The following is a 19321-nucleotide window of genomic DNA, read 5'->3' on the forward strand; positions in this document are numbered from 1 at the left end:
GTCCCTCCCCTTAAAGGAGTTAGAATGGATGCTCCCTCTAACCCACCACTCTGAGCAGATTAACCCATATGAGCATAGAGGACAACCTATGAATAACTGCTGAGTGATTAGAGGATTGAACACACACTGCATGAAGGTTTTGCTTACGTTATCTGTAACCAGGGAATTATAAACTTTGACTTCAGAGTAATTATCTTCTCTTCAGCACTCCTAACAAATGGTCATTCAGGCTGATTTTACATATTCTTGGGCAGACATTTCTACATCCTGAGCCCCTCTGAGAAACTAATGGAATCCATGCTCCCTAACCCTAAAAAATGGGCAAATGCACACCTGCAACATTTTCCACATAATGTCAAGGACTCAACACCTTCATGGTCCCATCATGGTCTACATCCCAGGTTAAGAATCCCTATACTATGGGAAGGAATTAACTAATTTTGAAGACTATCAATTTCGTGGTTAGAAAGCTTGTTAGAAGGATTTTTCTTCTTGCTTCCCAATAACTGAATAAGAAAAATGGCTGCTGCTTTTTCCATGTGAGTTCTTCTGATATTTGTGGATTGCTACGACTTTCTCAGTCAGACTTCTCTTTGGGGGCTTTGACTCTGTAATTCATCAAATGACCCTTAAAAGCTTTGGCTGCCTTCAGGAAAATTCTGTGCCAGGATCTAAAGCCTTTGGACTAGAAGACATGTATGCAATCAAAAAGGAGAGAGCCATGGCTTCTCAAAGATGCCAAGGCAAGTTGCTACAGTCTTTTCCTTCCTCGTTTAAAAAAAAAAAAAAAAGTTAAAAAAAGCGCAAAACTTAGAATGCTTGAAGATACTAAATTCTAGAATGAAAGTTGGAACATAAAGATTGAGATAAAATCATTTTACATTTTACTTTGAACTCCCTACAAAGTGGGCAGTGTTTTCTGAGCCACTTGTATATGCTCAGATAATTTATGCACCATACATATTAGTATTGCTGCTCTCCTTGAAAGCAGTTTTTTTGCTGAATCTCAACATCAATCTGAACGTAAATGTTACCCTATTTTGACTTCTTAGGCCACTAATTTTATAAAAGTAATAATGGTCCCAGAAATCTCATATATTGTGCTTTGGGGTTTTAAAATTGTCTTTGGTTTTTCTTTTACTAAAAGCTGATTTGTAATTATGTAGAATTTGGAGAAGAATCAAGATATAGAAAAAAACAAACTCCAAAGTACTCCCCGGACTCCCAGATAATAACCACAACGAAAAGCCTGACTGAACGTCTAGAGATGAGGGATTTAGACTTGGTTTTAAGCAGGTAGCCCTCACTGGGAAGTGAATTCCCTCAAGTTACATGGTTCTATAACAAGATGTCAAGGATCGGTGATGAAGTTCTGTGCATTGACCGATACTTTTCATCCTCCCTGCCATGGTAAAATGATTGCGGTCTCTGCATTTGAGGAAGTATTTTACAAAAATTGATTGTCATTCCCATTATTAACATTTTACATGCTTCCTTTGAGTTGACTCACCCCCTAAAAGTGTTTTCCTGCCTGTCCTGTTAAAATTAACAGTCTTTCCCTTGATACAGAAACTGTACAGGAGACCTGAAGGTATGGGCCTGTGGCCTTTCCTCACATCCTAGAAAGAACATGTATATATAAAACACGGAACATATCAGACAGAATCCCAGCAGGAAGTATATTACACACTCAAATTATGAGAAATTGGGTACTGTTTAATAAAAGGATTATTTTAAAAGGTTATGGGCAGATATAGGGAAACCATAAAGGATAGTGTATTACCCGGGGGCTAATGAGAGTGGAACCGTTACCACGTACACCTAAAGGGGCAAGGAAAGAGTGTAGTGCCTAGAACACACAAGGAGAGAGCCGTGTCGGTAGAGGGGTCTTGAGAAGAGAGATGACCTGCAGTCAGGGGCACAGTCAACACAAGACAACCCCACAGGAAGGGACCTGGGGAATAAAAGAGAGTATTTTCTCTCTTTCCTCACTTTGTTCCCTCCCTGGTTTCCTGCTAGGGCTCTCTATTGGCCAACCATTGGGAAGCCAAAGTAATCCATACATCTGGGGCAGAAAACATGGTGGAAATGAATGGAGAATGGATTTGGAGGGAAGCAATGCTGCAGAATTTTAAGGGTCCCAATATAACTTCAATTCATAATAGGAAGTTCACACCCTCTCCCACAAAGATGAAAAACACTTCTCTGGAAGATTTTGTTTTTAAATTAATTCTAGATGGTTTTGGTTTTGTTTTGTAGTGAGAAAGATTGTCCCTGAGCTAATATCTGTGCCAGTCTTCCTCTGTTTTGTATGTGGAATGCCTCCACAGCGTGGCTTGATGAGCGATGTGTAGGTCTGCACCTGGGATCTGAACTGGTGAACCCTGAGCTGCCAAAGCAGAGCAATGTGAACTCAATCACTACGTCACCAGGCCAGCCGCTGGAAGATATTTTTTAAAATAGTGCATCAGTTAGGAATTGTTCTCTGCTTCAATAAACAGACACTGGAATACAGTGACTTCAATAGATAAATATTTATTTTCTTGGTGTCACTAGAAGTCCAGGGAAGTAGGCAGTTTCTGGCATTGGTTCAGAAGACGAAGAATGTTAGAGAAGTTCAAGCCTCTGCAGATCTCTTGGCTTTTCCTTCATGGTCCCAAGACGGCTGTTGGAGCTCTGGCCCTCATGGCTGCATTCTTTGTGAAAGGGCAAAAAGGGTTTTCCTGGGAGTCCTACCCAGTGACTTCTGTTTATGTCACATGGGCCTCTTTTGTCAGCAGGAGAAGCTAGAGAATATATTTGAGTTGATCATATTGTGCCCCCTATGATATAAAGGTTCTGTTGGGAAGAATGGATGTTGAATAGACAACTAGTACTGGCTTCATGAGATAGATTTTAATCATTTGAGGCACATATATCCAAGGGCATTGTTTCATGCTGGTTTCTGAACATGGGAATTTTCAAGTCATATGAATCAGATATTTCCTCCTGAATGTTCAGATTTAGCCTCAGATCCTTCCTCATGGAATATCAAGACCTGCAGGCACAAGAAAGGTCGCTTACAAGAGATGATTATAAAATTCCAAGGCAAATATTCAAATGTGTCTTGTGGAAACTGTTTGTGCAAACAAAATGAAGCTGTTTCTAGGAGAGTCTAGAATAGGAGAAATGGAAAAGAAGCACTTTGTTCGCATGCTGGTAGAAGTATAAAGGACACAATTGTTGTGCAAAAATATTTTGCAATGTATATTGAGGGTTTTTTAAAAATGTTCAAATCTTTTCTCCCAATAATTCACTTAGAATCTGCCTTTTTTTAAAGTCTAGAAAAACTTGAGAACAATTAAATACATTTGATACAACTATATTGTGGAATAATATATAACTGCTAAAAATTATATTTATGAAGTGTTTAAGATAGTGTGGGACAATTGCTTTTATTATCATAATTAAGTTCTGCCGCAGTTTTGCCTAAATATTCCAATCCTTTAGGTCTCCCTTTCCTTTAATATCCTACCGAAGAGGATATTTCCTTTAATATCCAACCCCATCTTGGTATTAGTGGTAGGATTTATACTCTCTACTCCATAGCTACCTGTTATCACCTCAAACTGCAGGAAAAAAATAAACACCCCTTTAGAAAGAAATTGACAAAAAACTTTAAAGGGCAATTCCTAAAAGGAAAAAATGCAAATGACCTATGACTGTATGCAAAAATGTTCAACCTCAAAATTTAATATGAGAAATGAAAATTTCTTTTTTACCTATCAAACAGGCTAGGATGAAAAAAAAAAAGATAACACACAGGGTATCGGGAATATGAGGAAACAAGAGCATTCATAACATTGTTTGTGGCAGAACAACATCCTTTTTGGTGGGCAGTCTGCCAGTATATCAGTTGGCTGAGCAATCCCTGCTCCATAAACATCTCCTCTGTTCATAGTTGGATGAGAACATTGGGAGCTATGCATACTATTCTGTGACTGGTTGCAGGGAAGTATAAAAAGAACTCAATGGTGTTAATTCTCAGTCACTCTGAGAATGATGGTAGGTGAAGAGAAACAGGAATGTGCTTGACATGGTACCTAGCACAGAGTAGGTGCTTAGTGTTTATCAAATAATAAATTAATTCAGATAGGTAGTCTCTTTGGGGGAAATTGGTTTTGTTTGAAAAAGCATCTTGCATTTTAGTGCATGTCATAAATATTTCTGGTCAACAGTTGTAGCCATGGGACTAGAGCTTAGAAGATGGGGCACAGCCATCTGTCTAGAACAGTGGGACACTTTAAGGGATGGGCTTTCTGTTTGTCTTTTTCTAATTTTGATTTTAATTTTTTTGTTCCATCAAATGTATTATGAAAATGAATGCAGTCTCTAAGCAAGACTGGAGAAAGGGATTAGTAGTGGGCCTTGGAAAAATCTGTAGGGAGCAAGGTAGACTGAATCAGGTTGCTCTGTGATTTACTTAACTATGTGCAATGCTTTGGATGAGAGAAAACTAAACTGGGTCATCTGATTGATAAGCATAATCGTTTTAGATAAATTTGCATGGTCTGGAGAGATGGTCTCAGGCCTTGCTGAAAGGAGGATGTAGCTTGCTTTAAAGTCTTTTCTCCTCCTCTGCTCAAACAATTTTCCCATAACACACCTGAAAAATCCCCAAACCTTTGTTGCAAAAGAATTTGGCTACAGTGATCAGTGAAGACAACTTGAAATATTGGTCTTCCTATCAGCAGGTTGTAGCATATTAAAATATGCTTGGATTTTAATGACTCAAACGTGTTGAATTAGAAACTTCTGCAAGTTTCATTGTTATTTTCTCAGCAGTTTCTAACAACATGTGTTTCAATCGCTTAATGTAAGAAAGCGTCTAAAATAGGAGGTTAGGAGAGTTATTCTTAACTGCTTGTGTTACAAAGGGAAAGATGAAGTAATATTGCTCAGTGAGAAGGACCCTGGATAGAAAATGCAGTTTAGGTACGTAACATGGTGACTGCAAAAAACAATGTCTTAAAATATGGCTATGGCATTATTATCTTGTCAATTATAATGCCTGAAAATTTTTACCATGTGAATTGTGTGGGTAATAATGTTAAAATAAAGCTTATATTTTTGTCTCATTTTGAATATGCATTACAGCTAGAATTCTGTCACTTGAGTTTTCTTAAGTTCTGCTTACCCTGGCAACTAAATGTTGTTATTCATTTTATGAAAGGAATTATGAGTGGCCAGTGAGAAAATTCTAATTTCCCCAACAGCATGTTTTACTAATTTGTTACAGTTATCTGCACCAAACTTATTAAAGTATCAAAATCTATGGAGTTATCAGATCATACTGGTAAAAGAAAGCTCAGTTTTTAAGAAATTATGTACCAAGTGTGAATGGGTTTGGTATCTTGAAGAGGGTCTCACTCGCAGTAAGTAAATCTTCTCTGTATAATTCTGAAGTTCAAATGTTTCTGATTAGTGTCCTGCTGTCTTATTGGTACCTCCTGGAAGGCAGTAAGATTAGTAGAGTGCATGAGTTCCTCATATCTCGGCATGATTGGATCCAGGTTTGAGAGCAGGGCAGTATCCCTGCTGAAGAATGGCAGCATTCCATGCCTGAGTCACAGACTCAGATCCTCAGAACTTTAACATGGGCGTTTGTCAACCCTCTAACCTTTAATAGTGTCATATTTTTAAATGAGACACTTAGCCCAGTGGCATGTGGGAAATAAGCTGTAGAATTTTTCCAAGCAACCTTCAGTTAAAGCAACAATTTGAGCTGTATTTATTGCATTTATTGTCATGAAGAGATTGTCTTCTTGTCTTTCCAGAGTCCATTTCCTAAGAGCAAAAATAAAATAATACAATAGAGGAAAAAGAGGGAATGGTTTTAGTAATAAACTTGATGTTTACTTATAAACTTTATTGTTATGTTATAATAATATATTTGTAATAATAAATTGTGATAATATATTCTACTGAAACTGTCATTCTAATACAAAAATCATAACTAAATGAGTTAATGAAATCAATAAGAATTTCAATAAGATCTTTGTGAATTTCTTTGTTTCTCAACTGAAAATGTAAATTTTCTCGCCTACTGGTGGATTTTAGGTGATGCTAGTGAAGATTGTAGAAGATTCAAAGAAAAGGACTTACAGAATTGTTTGAAGTTCTCTTTGGACCTGAAAGTATGACATTCCTTTGCTCATATAAAAAAAAATCACATAATGAAATGTTTAAGAAAGTTAACAAGGTACAGCTCCAATCGAAGCAGCAAAGAACAAATCACTGAGCTTTCGCTTCTGAGCTGTCTAAGATGTTTTGTGTGGAGCCTTTGGCTGAGGTTAGAAGAGAATGATCTGCTGAATGGCTCCTCTCTTAATGCTGAAAGGCCTCCAGGCAGAAAGTCCAATGGAAAAAAATAACACACAGCTGAGAGTCACAAATGGAATGTCACTGTGAAGAAAGCCATGCTTTTTATTGCTTCTTATAGGGAACAGAAATGACTGTGAGTGTTTGAGAAGTAGGGTCTTAAGTAGTTTTAACACAGACGCAAACTGTGAAAAGCTTAATGAGATTTAGGTGTGAAATGATGAAGTGTCATGTACATTTTTATGTGCTTTCAAATAAAAATTGCATATTCCATTTAGTCACTTTTTAAAGAAGTAATAGTACTAACATCACTTAGAAACAAATACAGTTTACAATAGATCTTCAAGTGATCTGCTGCAGTACACTAGTGGGTGGTGAATGGGTTATGTTTGTGGCAAGATATTGAGGCAGTCAGGCAGAACTGGGCAACTGGAGCACCCATTTACCTGGTTGGGCCATACAAATAGTATCATTTTCTGTGTGTGTCATGACATGGCAGAGGTTGAAAAACCTGCTTTACAGAAATGCTTTGGAAAATCCCTGAATTCCAAAAGAAAGGGCATGTGCAATTATTTTATGAGTAAATAAACGGAGGCAGAAAGAGTGTAGCGTAGGTTCCCAAATAGAATGCACAATGTGCTTGGTGATAAAAGGGGGCAGAGTGGGGAAGAAGGCCATGGAGGAAGGCCAAGGAGTTCTCATTGGGCTTTTTTGCTTCCTTTGTTTGACCACACTGATTCTAACAATAAATACTCAGAAATGTTCTAGCAAATGTTCGGGAGTGAGGGCATATGGAGCGTTTGATTTTGTTTGTGTTTAAAATATGGTTTCCACACAGATGGCATTGGTTTAGCTGTTGTGTGACTTTGTTTGGATCTTCTTTTGCTGAAAAAAGAGATGAGAACCATAGCTCTTTGAAACGTCCAGCTCCTTGGTTTGTGTTCCTTAGTTTGTCTCACCGCATTCACAGACGTACAGACTTCTGTCCCTAAAATACCTTCACTTGTCAGGGAGATTACAGTGACTTTCAACAGTGGTTTCAGCTGGATCTTGGAATATTAGGGTTAAGGCATAAAAGGAGGCTGTGACAATTCCATGGACCATGGATTTAAATATTTAGATATTTAGATTCCAGAGTGCAGTTACTGTAGCAGGAATCTGGCCATCATACTGGAGTTGATGAAGCCAACTATTTCCTTGAAAGATTGGATGTCCAGGGACAAGGTCTACAAAAAGGAAGTTAGTGACATCTGTGTCCTATTAGATAAGTTAGCCTTTAATATCCAAAGATATTTTTAGATATCCAGTCTGTCATTTTTCTCTTCCAACCTTGGAGGTGAGGGTGGATAGGAGTAGAGAGAGAAAAAAAACAGAAACAAAACTTTAAAATACTAGAAATTCATAAAATTATGAATGTCACTTTTTTGTTTATTAATCATTATGGCTGTACTTTTCTGTTTCTGGGCCTGAATATTGTTCCAGGGAACATTGGAGTGCCGGCTTTGTTTCCTCTTCTCAAACAAACATTTATTTCTCACAGTTCTGGAGGCTAAAAAGTCCATGATCAAGGTGCCAATAGATTCAGTGTCTGGTGGGGGCCCCCTTCCTGGTTCCTGGACAGGATCTTTTTGCTGCGTCCTCACATGGTAGAAGTGGTGAGGGAGCTCCTGAGTCTTTTTTATAATGACATTAATCCCATTCATGAGGGCTCCTGATCACCTCCAAAGGCCCACCTCCAAATGCTGTCACACTAAGGATCAGGATTTTAACATATGAATTTTAGGGGAACACAAACTTTCAGTATTGTAGACACCTAACCCTACTTTTTGGTGATTTTCCTTAATCATTGTCAATTGCCTGCTAGGGCTTATTTTATTTAGCAAATGACTGTTCTGATTATTTGCCCTTCAAGAAACAACCATTTGTATATTATTCTGGCCTAGTTTTTGGATTTTTTTATTTGCAAATTTTCTTAGCATTTTTGCAGATCCCCAGACAGTTCTCAACTATTGCACAGATATCAGTATAAACATTTATTCTACAAATTAGCAGCTCCCTGCAACCCACCTGTAAATGATAGGCAGGAATTGGAAGTTCCCACAGCCTTATCCTTAAGCCTCTGGCTATCATTGCTCCCTAAGGTGGTGCTAGGAACATAGTGGGGACTCAGTCTTTGTGAAATAAATGAGCCTATCCCATCATCCTGAAAGACTCACCAGTAACCTCTCTCTTGCTGATTTAGGATTATCTCCTAAAAGCCTGCTACTAATATAACCTTATGTTTCTCAAGATAAATAGCAGATAGATTTAGTTTATCAGACTTAGCTGGCTTTCACCTAGCAATAATTTCTAAAGGAATTGGAGATGTTGGTGGATGTTTTTGAGCAAGAGCAAGTGAAAGATTTGTTTATTCCTTAAATATACATTCATTTGTCATTTGCTGTGATCCAGGCCACAGAAATAGAAAGATGAATATGATTCTGTACCTGCTCTCAGATGGGATAATTGTTATTATGTTGTGTACAGGATGAAATGGGAGCCCAGTATTAAACAGGGATTTAACTTGGGAGTTAGGGAAGGCCCAAGGAAAGGTGAGCCTGAGATGGTTCTTATAGGACTAGCAAATGGAGTTTGTTGTGTTGGAGCATAGGCTGAGCTCTGAGGAACAGTTGGAGATGAGCTAAAGAGATAAGTAAGTGTCGGATCAGGAAGGGCCTTGTGTACAGAGCTGAAGAGTGCCATCCTTGTTCTGAAAGTTATGGAGAACCACTGAAGATATTAAGCAGAGAAACGATACGCTCCTCCAGAGAATTATCTCTAGCTACCATATACAGTATAGATTGGATGAGGGCAAAACTAGAGATGACACTAGCAGAGAGGCAGTCGCTGTGGTCCAGGCAAGACTTCATGAGGGCCTGAATTAAAGCAGTGAGATAGATGGAATGATTCTTGCAGGGAGGGTAGAAGTAGAGTGCACAGGGCCTGGTGACTGATGTATGGTGGAGAGTAGTGGAGGGAGGAATCGGGAATGAGATGCCTTTGTTTCTGACTTGTGCTCTTCCTGAACACATTGTAGAAAAGTGATGCCTTTTCAATAACTTTTTAAGGCAATGAGTCTCAATGACATCTGCTAAGATTATGATGAAATGATGCTAGAGAAAGAAGTGTGAAAACAAAGGTGAGTCTTTCAATATGCGATTGAAACATTGGTGGTCAGGTGGTAGAGAGGTGGAAGAGGCAGTCAAAGATTGGCATTTCCTCCACCCACTAACAGCACAGGCCCCATCTTCATGGCCAAGGTGGCCCTTGCTTATGTGATGCACCCCTGGTGCAACATAGCAGGTGTTCCCTGGGCTATATACTTCTTGAAGTAATTTCAACAAGCATAAATATCTCTAGACATATTTGGCTTGATTGGGGAAACAAATACACAATGTAATATGTTGTGAATCTATGCCTGTTTTTCATTTTTCCAGGCCAATCTATTATGAGAAATAATTTGTACCACAACTGGTTTCCCTCTCGATATTCCTGAACCTCTTGTCCCTTCAGTAATTCATCATATAAACTCCAATCTTCCATACTTGACATCTTGGCCTTGGTTGGTCTTTATGTGTTTTTCTAGTCAGGGATAGGACTCAAGTAAAAGGTATATATATTGTTAAGCTAGGTTGTAAACTCTCTAAGGCAAAACCACTCTGTTATTCTGGAGACTGGACTGCTTCTAGGAGATACTATGTGTATGTAGACTATGTTGTCCCAGCAAAGTTTGACTGAGTTGAGAATCAAACTGCATTATCTAATTACTGGTAGGATGTAGGATTCCTGTAAGTCAAAGTACAAGAAACTATAGAGTGGCTACCTAGGTGACTAATTCAAAATGAACACACGATTGCCTGTGCTCCAATAAGAACTACAGGAAGAACTACAGAAAGAACTACACGTGGGCTTAAGAACACAAGCCCTCTTACAGTCCAAAGAGGGCTATCAAGTCCATTATAAGTCTACGAAACTGTTTATTTTCCAAAGTAAAATTAACAGCTGACGAAAGACAATTAACTTTATAATAGTAGGAATAACTTGTGGCATTTAGTGGCGTGCAGGTTCTGGGCTTTTGATTGACACAAAATTCTCCTAAAAATATTTTGTACCATTAATTGGATAATCTCGAAGGGAGGGAATGACTGTCCCAGCATAAGCTAGAAGAATATTGCAAGTTAAGGGGTGAAAAGATAATGCCAATATATGTTTCACGATACATTTTTTTAAGAAAAGGAAGAAAATGCTTCTAAAAGATGAAACATGGTCATAAATAGGATATATAAATAGGCCTGTTTAAGATTAATTTCTGTCAATCAACCATAGGTGCCCCTTTCCCTCTCCAGATCTTCTTGAGTTAATTAGTGACTGTAGTCCCAGTTAAGTTGAAAGTTCTTTTAAAATGTGTTCAATAACTGCCTGGTTATTGTTTCTTATTAGTGCTTAGAGCTGGAGTATGCCTTAGGTTCACCAGCCTAATCACCCCATTTTATAGTAGAAGAAACTAAGGACCAAGAAAGTGATAGGACTTGCTACAGCTCAAAGCAAACACACAAAAAGACTTTCACCCTGTGCTGGTTCAGAACACTGAAGCACTTAACATAGCGTGGATATATTTGTTAATCAGAAAGGCTTGATTATGTTCTCTTTACTGGATTTAAGTAAATCATAAAACCTTAACTAGTTTTGCCCTGAAATATGACCATCTTGATGATATGCATGCATGGTGGGTTCTCATTAACCTTCATCAGGTTTAAGCAATACTTAATTCTAATTGGTTTCATCTTAAGTTGGCCATTATTTAATTTATTGAGATTGACCAGTGTAATATATGGTTTTCAGGGTTTCAACCCAATTTGGGGATTTTTTGCAATGCAGATATTTTCCTTTTGCCCAAGGCAATAATAGACAGGGATGCAAACACTGCTTTAAAGAGGGTGTCTGCTGATTTACATATTTTAAAAGTATTAAGATCAAAGGTAATGAGAATTTAATCCATATGGCATGCAGAAGATAAATAAGAATATTAATACTGTATCAAATACTAATTAAAAGAAACACATGGATCTAATTTTAAGAATGTAATGCAGGGATGAAATACTCTTTGTAAAGTTAAGACCTGATTCTCTCGTAAAAAGGACAGTTGTGGTGAGTTGTTTTTCCCCCTCAGGGTGAACTGCTGGCTGGTTCATATATATAGCTTTCAGAGAATCATGATAATTATGAGACAGTGATTCTGCTTTAACAGTTTACAAAGTGCTTTCACATCTTTTTTGATCCTCAAAGCAAACCTTTTAGTTCCTAGAACGCTCACCCCCATTTCACTGAAGAGGAAATAATGCTCATAGAGGCAAATGAACCCAAACCTAATCTCAATCTCAATCTTAAACCCCCTCTCCCTCTCTCCCCTTCCTGCTCTCCCTTCCCCGCACCTTCTCCCTCTCTCTCCTTTAATAATGGTTACTTAGAAGGATACAGGGAGATAAACACTCATTCACTGAGAATAAAGGGTGTGTAAATTGGCACATTTTTAGAGTATCTCTAACTGTCCTTAGAGTTTATGCTAGTCATCTCACAGAATCTAACTTTAGGAAATAATCAGAGATATAGTCAAGTAGTTATGCCTAAGGATGTTTGTGGTAATTATAAGTGAAAAATTTTAATAAACCAAATGTCCAACAAAAGAAGAATGTTTAGATTATCGTATATCTTAAATGATGTAATATTAGGGTGCTATTAAAATCATGTTTACAAGGAATATTTACAGTTACAAGCAAGTGTTTGTATTTAAATGTTGAGAAAAAAGAATATAAGATATAGAATGTAATTTTTCATATATATTTACATACACTCACATATTTATATTTATTTTATCTGTATCAGGAGTCAGCAAACATTTTCTTTAAAGCACCAGATAGTAAATGTTTTAGGCTTTGCGGGCCATAAGGTCTCTGTTACCATTACCCAATTCTGTTGTTGTAGCATGAAAGCAGCATAGATAGTACGCAAACAAATCAGCATGGCTGTGGTCCAATAAAACTTTATTTATGGACGCTAAAATTTGAATTTCATATAATTTTTGTGCGCCACAAAATATTATTTCTCTTTTGATTTTTTTTCAACCATTTAAAAATGTAAAAACCATTCTTAACTCGCTAGCTGTACAAAAGTAGCAACGGGCCAGATTTGACCTGAGGGTCGTAGTTTGCCGTAGTCAACCCCTGAATTACATTATGGAAAGAAATACCCTAAAACAGTCGGTTGCCTCTGGGTAACAGGATTATGAGAACTCCTTATTTTCTTCCTTAATATACTTCCCTGTATGTTCTACATTTTCCAGAGTACACGGATTATACTTTAATAATAGGAAGAAAAGAATAAGGCTTGCTTTTTAAAAGAATTTGTCCAAGTTTAATAAATGGTAAGTGGCAGGGGCAGGTCTTGAACAGAAAACTCCTTTCTACCATGCCCTTTACCTCATAGAATCTCATAGCTGGAAGAGTCTTTGGAGATCTATGAATAATTCAAAGCTTTGTTTTACAAAAGGAAAACTTAACTACAAAAACTTAACAGCTTGCTCAAGATACACAGCAGTCCGCGGCAGAGTCCCAGCTGGCCTCAGGTCCCCACGCTCCCTGTACAGTGCTCTTTCCACTTCCTCCCTAGACACCATCGGATCAGTGGGGACCATCTTTTTTTTTTTAATCTCCAAATCAATCACTTTTATTTTATATATTCCCTTTCCTTTGTGTTTCCTTTCTTTAAATACCCACAACCAATTCTGTAGACTAATGTGTGCAAAAATCAGAGGCCTGGTGTCCTAATAATCCTTTATGAGAGAATCTCACATATGGAATGAGTAGCTGGAAGAAGAAATCTTTGTATAGTCAGCTTTGTCAGAAAAAGGGTCCATTTCTGAAAGCTCAGTTAGGTGATTCTCTGTCGGCCCTCCTCTGTGAGAACATGTCCCTGACAACCCCCTGCCAGGAGAGCGTCTCTGCCTCCCCAGCTACTTTCCAGGCCTTTAGAGCCTCCTCTCGTGGTTGGCCTGCTCCCTGACTACAGCCTTATCTAGGGAAAGGACACAAGAAATAGATCTGAGGGGCTGGTCTGATGGTATAGTGGTTAAGTTCGAGGGCTCAGCTTCAGTGGCCCGGGGCTCGTGGGTTGGATTCCAGGCACAGACCTACTCACCGGTTCATCAAGCCATGCTGTGGCGGCATCCCACATACAAAAAATAGAAGAAGATTGGCATAGATGTTAGTTCAGGGACAGTCTTCCTCAAGCAAAAAGAGGAAGATTGGCAACAGATGTTAGCTCAGGGCTGATCTTCCTCACCACAAAAAAAAAAGAACTAAAGCCAAAAGTCCTGGGTTTCAGCCCTAGTTCTGCCACTTATCTTTACTGTCCTGAGAATGTTTAAGGAAGGTTGCTTTGCTTAAGCCCTCTTGTCTTTCATTTTCATCCACTACCTATTTACTCATCACCTATAATTTTTTCGAGGTCACTTTGCTAGGAAGGCCTGGGGACAGAAGGATAAGTCAGTCACAGCCTGCAGTGTCAGTAAAGTGGAAGTATCTCCCCTGCCCTCTTCCTGGGGAGTTGGGTATCCAAATTAAATCTTCTCTGTGAAGTATTTTGAAAACTTAAGCACCATGCAAATGTGACAGGTGACTTTTATTGGTGTCTTTGTTCCTCACTAAAGAGTCAAAGGCAGGAGGCTAAAGCTTTCATAATGGTTAACCAGAAAAGAAGGGCAGAGGGAGGCCCCGAGAGAGTTTCAAGACCTCAGGTTTCTAGAAATAACAACAGACTGTCCACAGGTCCTTTCTTCCTGCTTGGCCTATCAGCATGCTAACATAAGGAGCTGAAGGCGAAGCTGATGGAAGTTAAGTCATTACTAGGTTTTGATTAATTTGAGCTTGCAGATGCTCTAATGGCTCTGAATTCATATCCCCAGGATGTTAGAAATACCAGCCAAAAAATTAAAAAATAAATAGGTTCCTATGTCCTTATGACCACATAAAACAAATTTAGAAAAACTTTTCCTATTCAGATAAAAATTTTTGGTATTTTTTTTTTAAGGAAGATTAGCCCTGAGCTAATATCTGCTGCCAATCCTCCTCTTTTCGCTGAGGAGACTGGCCTTGAGCTGACATCCGTGCCCATCTTCCTCTACTTTGTATGTGGGATGCCTACCACAGCATGGTGTGCCAAGTGGTGCCATGTCCGCACCCAGGATCCAAACCAGCAAACCCCGGGCTGCGAAAGCAGAACGTGCACACTTAACTGCTGTGCCACTAGGCCAACCCAATTTTTGGTATTTTTAAGATGCAGAAGGGAGACAGGTTATAAAGGATAATTCTAGTTTAAGATCCCAAGCAACGTAAAGGACTTAACCATTCTTTAATATTTACTGTATTTATCTCATATGGATTACATACCCTATCAGTGCTAATGTGTGTATATAAAACTGCATCTTAATATGAGCCTGCATGGTCCTTTATCACCACACATATGTTTAATTACAAGATGACTTCCCTGTGAGGCTTTTGCTGGCAAGTAATTGCACACCTAACTCAAACTAGCTGAAACAATAAAGAGGATTTATTGGCTCACTTAATTGAAATGTCCTGAATACATGAGGCATGACTTGATCAGAACTTAAGGCTGTGTTTTCGCAATTCCCTTAACTCTGTCATCCTGCATGGTTTAGCTTCACCGTCACTTTGGTTCCTCTTAAGATGGCAAAATGGCTGCAGCAGTTGTAGACTTTAGATCTAAACAAAACCCTGTTCACATGGAGATGGAGCTTCCATATCCCAGAATTTCATCGAATGACCCCTAACCAATCCCTGTAGCCATAGGCTAATTGGCTGGTGCCTGGGTTGTATGCACCAATCTCTATAAGGAAGGGAATGGAAGTGCCCTGATTTAGACCCATCTCTCCCAAATACGTAACTATTATGCATTGTAGAAGGAGTGGAATAGATATTGAGTAGACAACAGGATTCATTTTATCAGTCAAGGTCCAGTTAAGAGAAAGAAATCACACCAGTTATTTTACAGAGAGAATTTAACAACTGTTTGGTTGTTAACAGATATTAGAGAACTGAAAAGATGAAAGGGAGACTCTGCAGTATCCAGGAGATATTAACTTTAGGAAGCAGCTACCACTTCTAAAGCTTGAGGAACAAAGGGAAGATGTTGTGATTGTTAGAACCTGGGCTTGGATGAGGGGCCTCATAGAACTGAAACCCAAACCTCCAACTAGGGTCACTATCCAGCTGATGCTGGTATCTCAAGGGATGCAATGAGGCTGATTCTGGTAGGTTGGATACACTGCAAGCTGGAATTGACTGTGACTGCAGGAATCAACTATTGCTGCCAGTGTGAAGATCTGTTGTTGCAGTGATGCTGATAGGAGCAAGGAGCAAACAGGAAGAAGCAAGTTCCACCTTCCCTCTCCAGCTTTGCAGTCTCCCTCTAGCACCCGCTGTTGACACAGTCTAATAGAGGGGTCATATGGCAAAGGAGAAATATGGTTTTTAGGGTCCCATCTACCACCACAAAGAGTGTGGCGCTAAGAGTAATTGTATTAGGAAAAGAAAGAGAACAGAATAGTGTGCTTGTGTATACACACTTGTGCATTAAAAAAAGCAAGAAAATATGTATGGCTGCTAAAGTCCTTGTTACTGTAAATGAAGTGGTCATAAAGCCACAGTAGATGTCGTAATTTCCTTACTCCATCTGTGATCTCTTAGGTAAGACCTCAGCTTGTTAAGATTCTTTACCTGACAAGGCGTAACCCAAACCTCATTCCTGAACGGTCTGAATCTTCACTGGTTCTGCATATTTCTGCTTGCTATAGTTTCATGGAAGTACTGAGAGCCACCCAAAGAATGTCCTAGGTTCCAGACAGAGTCGTCTTTGCTCCCACTGTGTAGCCCCAATTCCCAGATAATCAGGATGAAACCATCCAGCAGAGTAATCTCTTTTTTTTACCTGCTGGTTCAGTGGCACAAGGAGCCCAAAACACCAAGAGGCAGTTTCATCTTCTGATTCAATGAAACCATTCTGCATCCCTTGATGGAAGCATTTCTTTCTTGGGTACCAAGAGCTTCAAACCAAGAAACTCAAAATTGTAGGGACAAGACGCAAAAATTATATATAAAACTATTTTAATTATTTAGGAAGTGATAAAAATTCCAGAGTGAACTCATTATCTCTGATTTATTACTCCCCTGAAAATAGATTTTTATCTTAGGCTTTAATCTCCTGGAGGGCAAAGTCCATAACTGGTTCATGTTTGTATGCCCTGTATGGCCTATTATAATATCTGTAATCTGATAGGCAGTCAATAAGTGCTGGTCAAATGGATAGCTAGATAGCTAGATATGGGCTAACTGGTCAGTTTCAGAAGACTAAAAAATTTTTCATTTTCTTTTTAATATTACTAGCTCACATCTGAAAGCTAAGTTTCTTCAGTTCTCTGGATTTATGAATATATTCTAGTAATCTGTGAGTCAGCAACTGCATTTATCAGTATTGGGTTGAAGATTACTAGTACGTGAGTTCCTCAGAGGAGATTATGGGTCCCTACTCCCCTTCAGAGTATTATGGCTTTTGGGTAGTGTTTAATATTACTGTGCACTATAAAATGGAATATCTTAAATTTTAGAAGATTCATTTTCCTGTAAGTGACTTTTAAACAGGGAAACTTTTCATTAGCTCCTCTTCCCAAGTCCTGAGGAGCTTCTGAAATATGAACCAAAGCCATCTTCCACTGCCTGGAGCTCCTTCACAACATCAAACGCTTAATGAAAATGTTTTCCTCAAACCTCAAGCATTTCCAAATATTAAATGTGAAGAGGAAAGATTTTGCTTTAACTGCAAAGTGTTCTACAACTGCAGGGTAACTGAAAATGTGTGTGTGTGTGTGCGCGCGCGTGCGGGCATGCACATGCGTGTATGTTTTTCCTGTTTAATACTTCTGAGATTAAATTTAATATTATGCCAAACCCTCTCTAAACAAGGTTGTGTAAACAATACCTGTTTGGGGTATTCTCAAGGGTTCATTAGGAAGAAGTAGGAGGGGTATGTGCTCTCCTCAAAATACAGACACGCTGTCAGCCTGAGACAAAGCGGGTTCTCACAGACATAAGGTCGCCCTGTGTGCGTAGGGCTCTAATGTCTGGGCACTCTAGCTGGAAGCCTAAAGTGGGTTGTTTGGGGGCAGGAGGCAAGAGAAAAGGCACAAAAGAGTGACCAGGCAGATTCGTTTTAATTAGATCTGTTTTACTAAAGCACAATTTTAAGGGCTGGCATGGACTTAAAAACAGAGCAGCTGTTCTGTATTTGAAGTCTCGCCCTCTCCTGAACTGCTAGGAGGTACGTGCTTTGTTTTAAATCAATAGTAGCAAAAGTAGTTCCCTGTGAGAGGTATTGGAAACTTAGTGAACATTTTCTGTTGAAGGATTTCAAAAGCATCCTAAGGTAAATACAGTGAACACTCTTAATTACTGGTAAAATTTGCATTTTACATCATTTATACTGTGTAAAAACATGTATTAAATGTCCTAGGCTGTTAATGTATTGGCTGTTTTATCCACAGTTTGCACTCATTTCTCTGAACTAATTGCTAAAATATTGATGTTGTTCACACGTGAAACTTGCTTTCAAGAGTAGGTATTATGGGGGCCAGCCCAGTGGCCGAGTGGTTAAGTTCACGTGCTCCACTTCGGCGGCCCGGGGTTCTACCGGTTCAGATCCTTGGCGGGACATGGCACTGCTCATCAGGCCATGCTGAGGTGGCATCCCACATAGCACAACCAAAAGGACCCACAACTAAAAATATACAGCCGTGTACCAGGGGGCTTTGGGGAGAAAAAGGAAAAATAAAATCTTAAAAAGAAAAAGAGTCGGTATTATGGTCTAAGTGAACAGAAAGAAGCCCCGGGAATTGTGCTGTCCCCATCTGGCGGTGGCATTACATGGAGGGCCTGAAAAGCTTGCTAAAGGCTTGGATCTTTAGCAGTAGCTCCAAAGAGCTTAGCACTTTGTTAGAGAAATGACTTTGTTTCAGAAATTGTATATAGTACGGGGAACAAGTTATTGTTTTTAAGAAATGAATATTCAAATTAGTCTGTAAGTCCTGGGCAAACTAAAAGTTTATGGGTTGAATTTAATTACTCAGCATGTTTGTAGAGCTTGTTACTATAGAAGCAACTATTTATATAAAGGCAAGAAAATAGACTTCTTGGTTGTATAACTAATAAAATGGAGAAACTGCACTAACAAAGAACTGGAGAATCATCAACAAATTTCAAGATTTGTGATTTGTAACCAGTACTCTTTCTTTGTGCAAAACTTTTTCAAGTTATTTGAGCACGGTGGGGGCACTGCCAGTTACAACTGCAATAGTCAGTGCTTTGATATATATTTGCATTTATATATATATATTTGTACTTTATTATATATTTTATATTTTATTTTATATATTATTTATTTTGTTATATATAAATATATGTTTACTGTATATTGTGTGTATGTATAAAATATATAGTAAGATATTTCAAACACCCATAAAAGAGGAAAAATAATTTTAAAACACCCCCCAGTAGGTCTTAGTATCTTATCCTATTTGCTTCATTTTTTTTAATTTGAAATACTGTTGGAACTCCCCATTACCTATCCCAATCCTGTCCTTCCTCTCTTATCTCTGTAGCAATCAGTATCCTGAATTTTCGTTTCATTCCCTGCATGTTTCTAACTTTTTACTAAATGTATAGGGACGAGGCTCAGGACACACTACTGCAACACATGGGACCTTGGCATATTGAGTATTTCAAGCTGAAGGAATTTGAGAAATGGCTTTGCAGAAAGGACTTTCTGACCTTCCCCTGAAGGAGGTCATAAAACC

At 38.7% G+C, this 19321-nt stretch overlaps 1 protein-coding gene across 17 annotated transcripts in view; it reads left to right on the top strand.

Annotated features, from left to right (window-relative positions):
- MYO3B (myosin IIIB) overlaps nt 1-19321 on the top strand; it is a 409714-nt gene that overhangs the window by 340875 nt on the left and 49518 nt on the right. Inside the window, exon 32 of one of the 17 annotated variants that reach the window (XM_070241202.1) lies at nt 6100-6637. The exons of 15 other annotated variants lie outside the window; for them this stretch is intronic. In XM_070241202.1, coding sequence (XP_070097303.1) covers nt 6100-6182 — 83 coding nt within the window. In that variant the 3' untranslated portion in view covers nt 6183-6637. Of the gene's footprint in view, nt 1-6099; nt 6638-19321 lie in introns of those variants that run through there. One more of the 17 variants, XM_070241200.1, reaches the window with a different exon arrangement.

Source organism: Equus caballus, chromosome 18, assembly GCF_041296265.1.
Source record: "Equus caballus isolate H_3958 breed thoroughbred chromosome 18, TB-T2T, whole genome shotgun sequence".
NCBI lineage: Eukaryota > Metazoa > Chordata > Mammalia > Perissodactyla > Equidae > Equus > Equus caballus.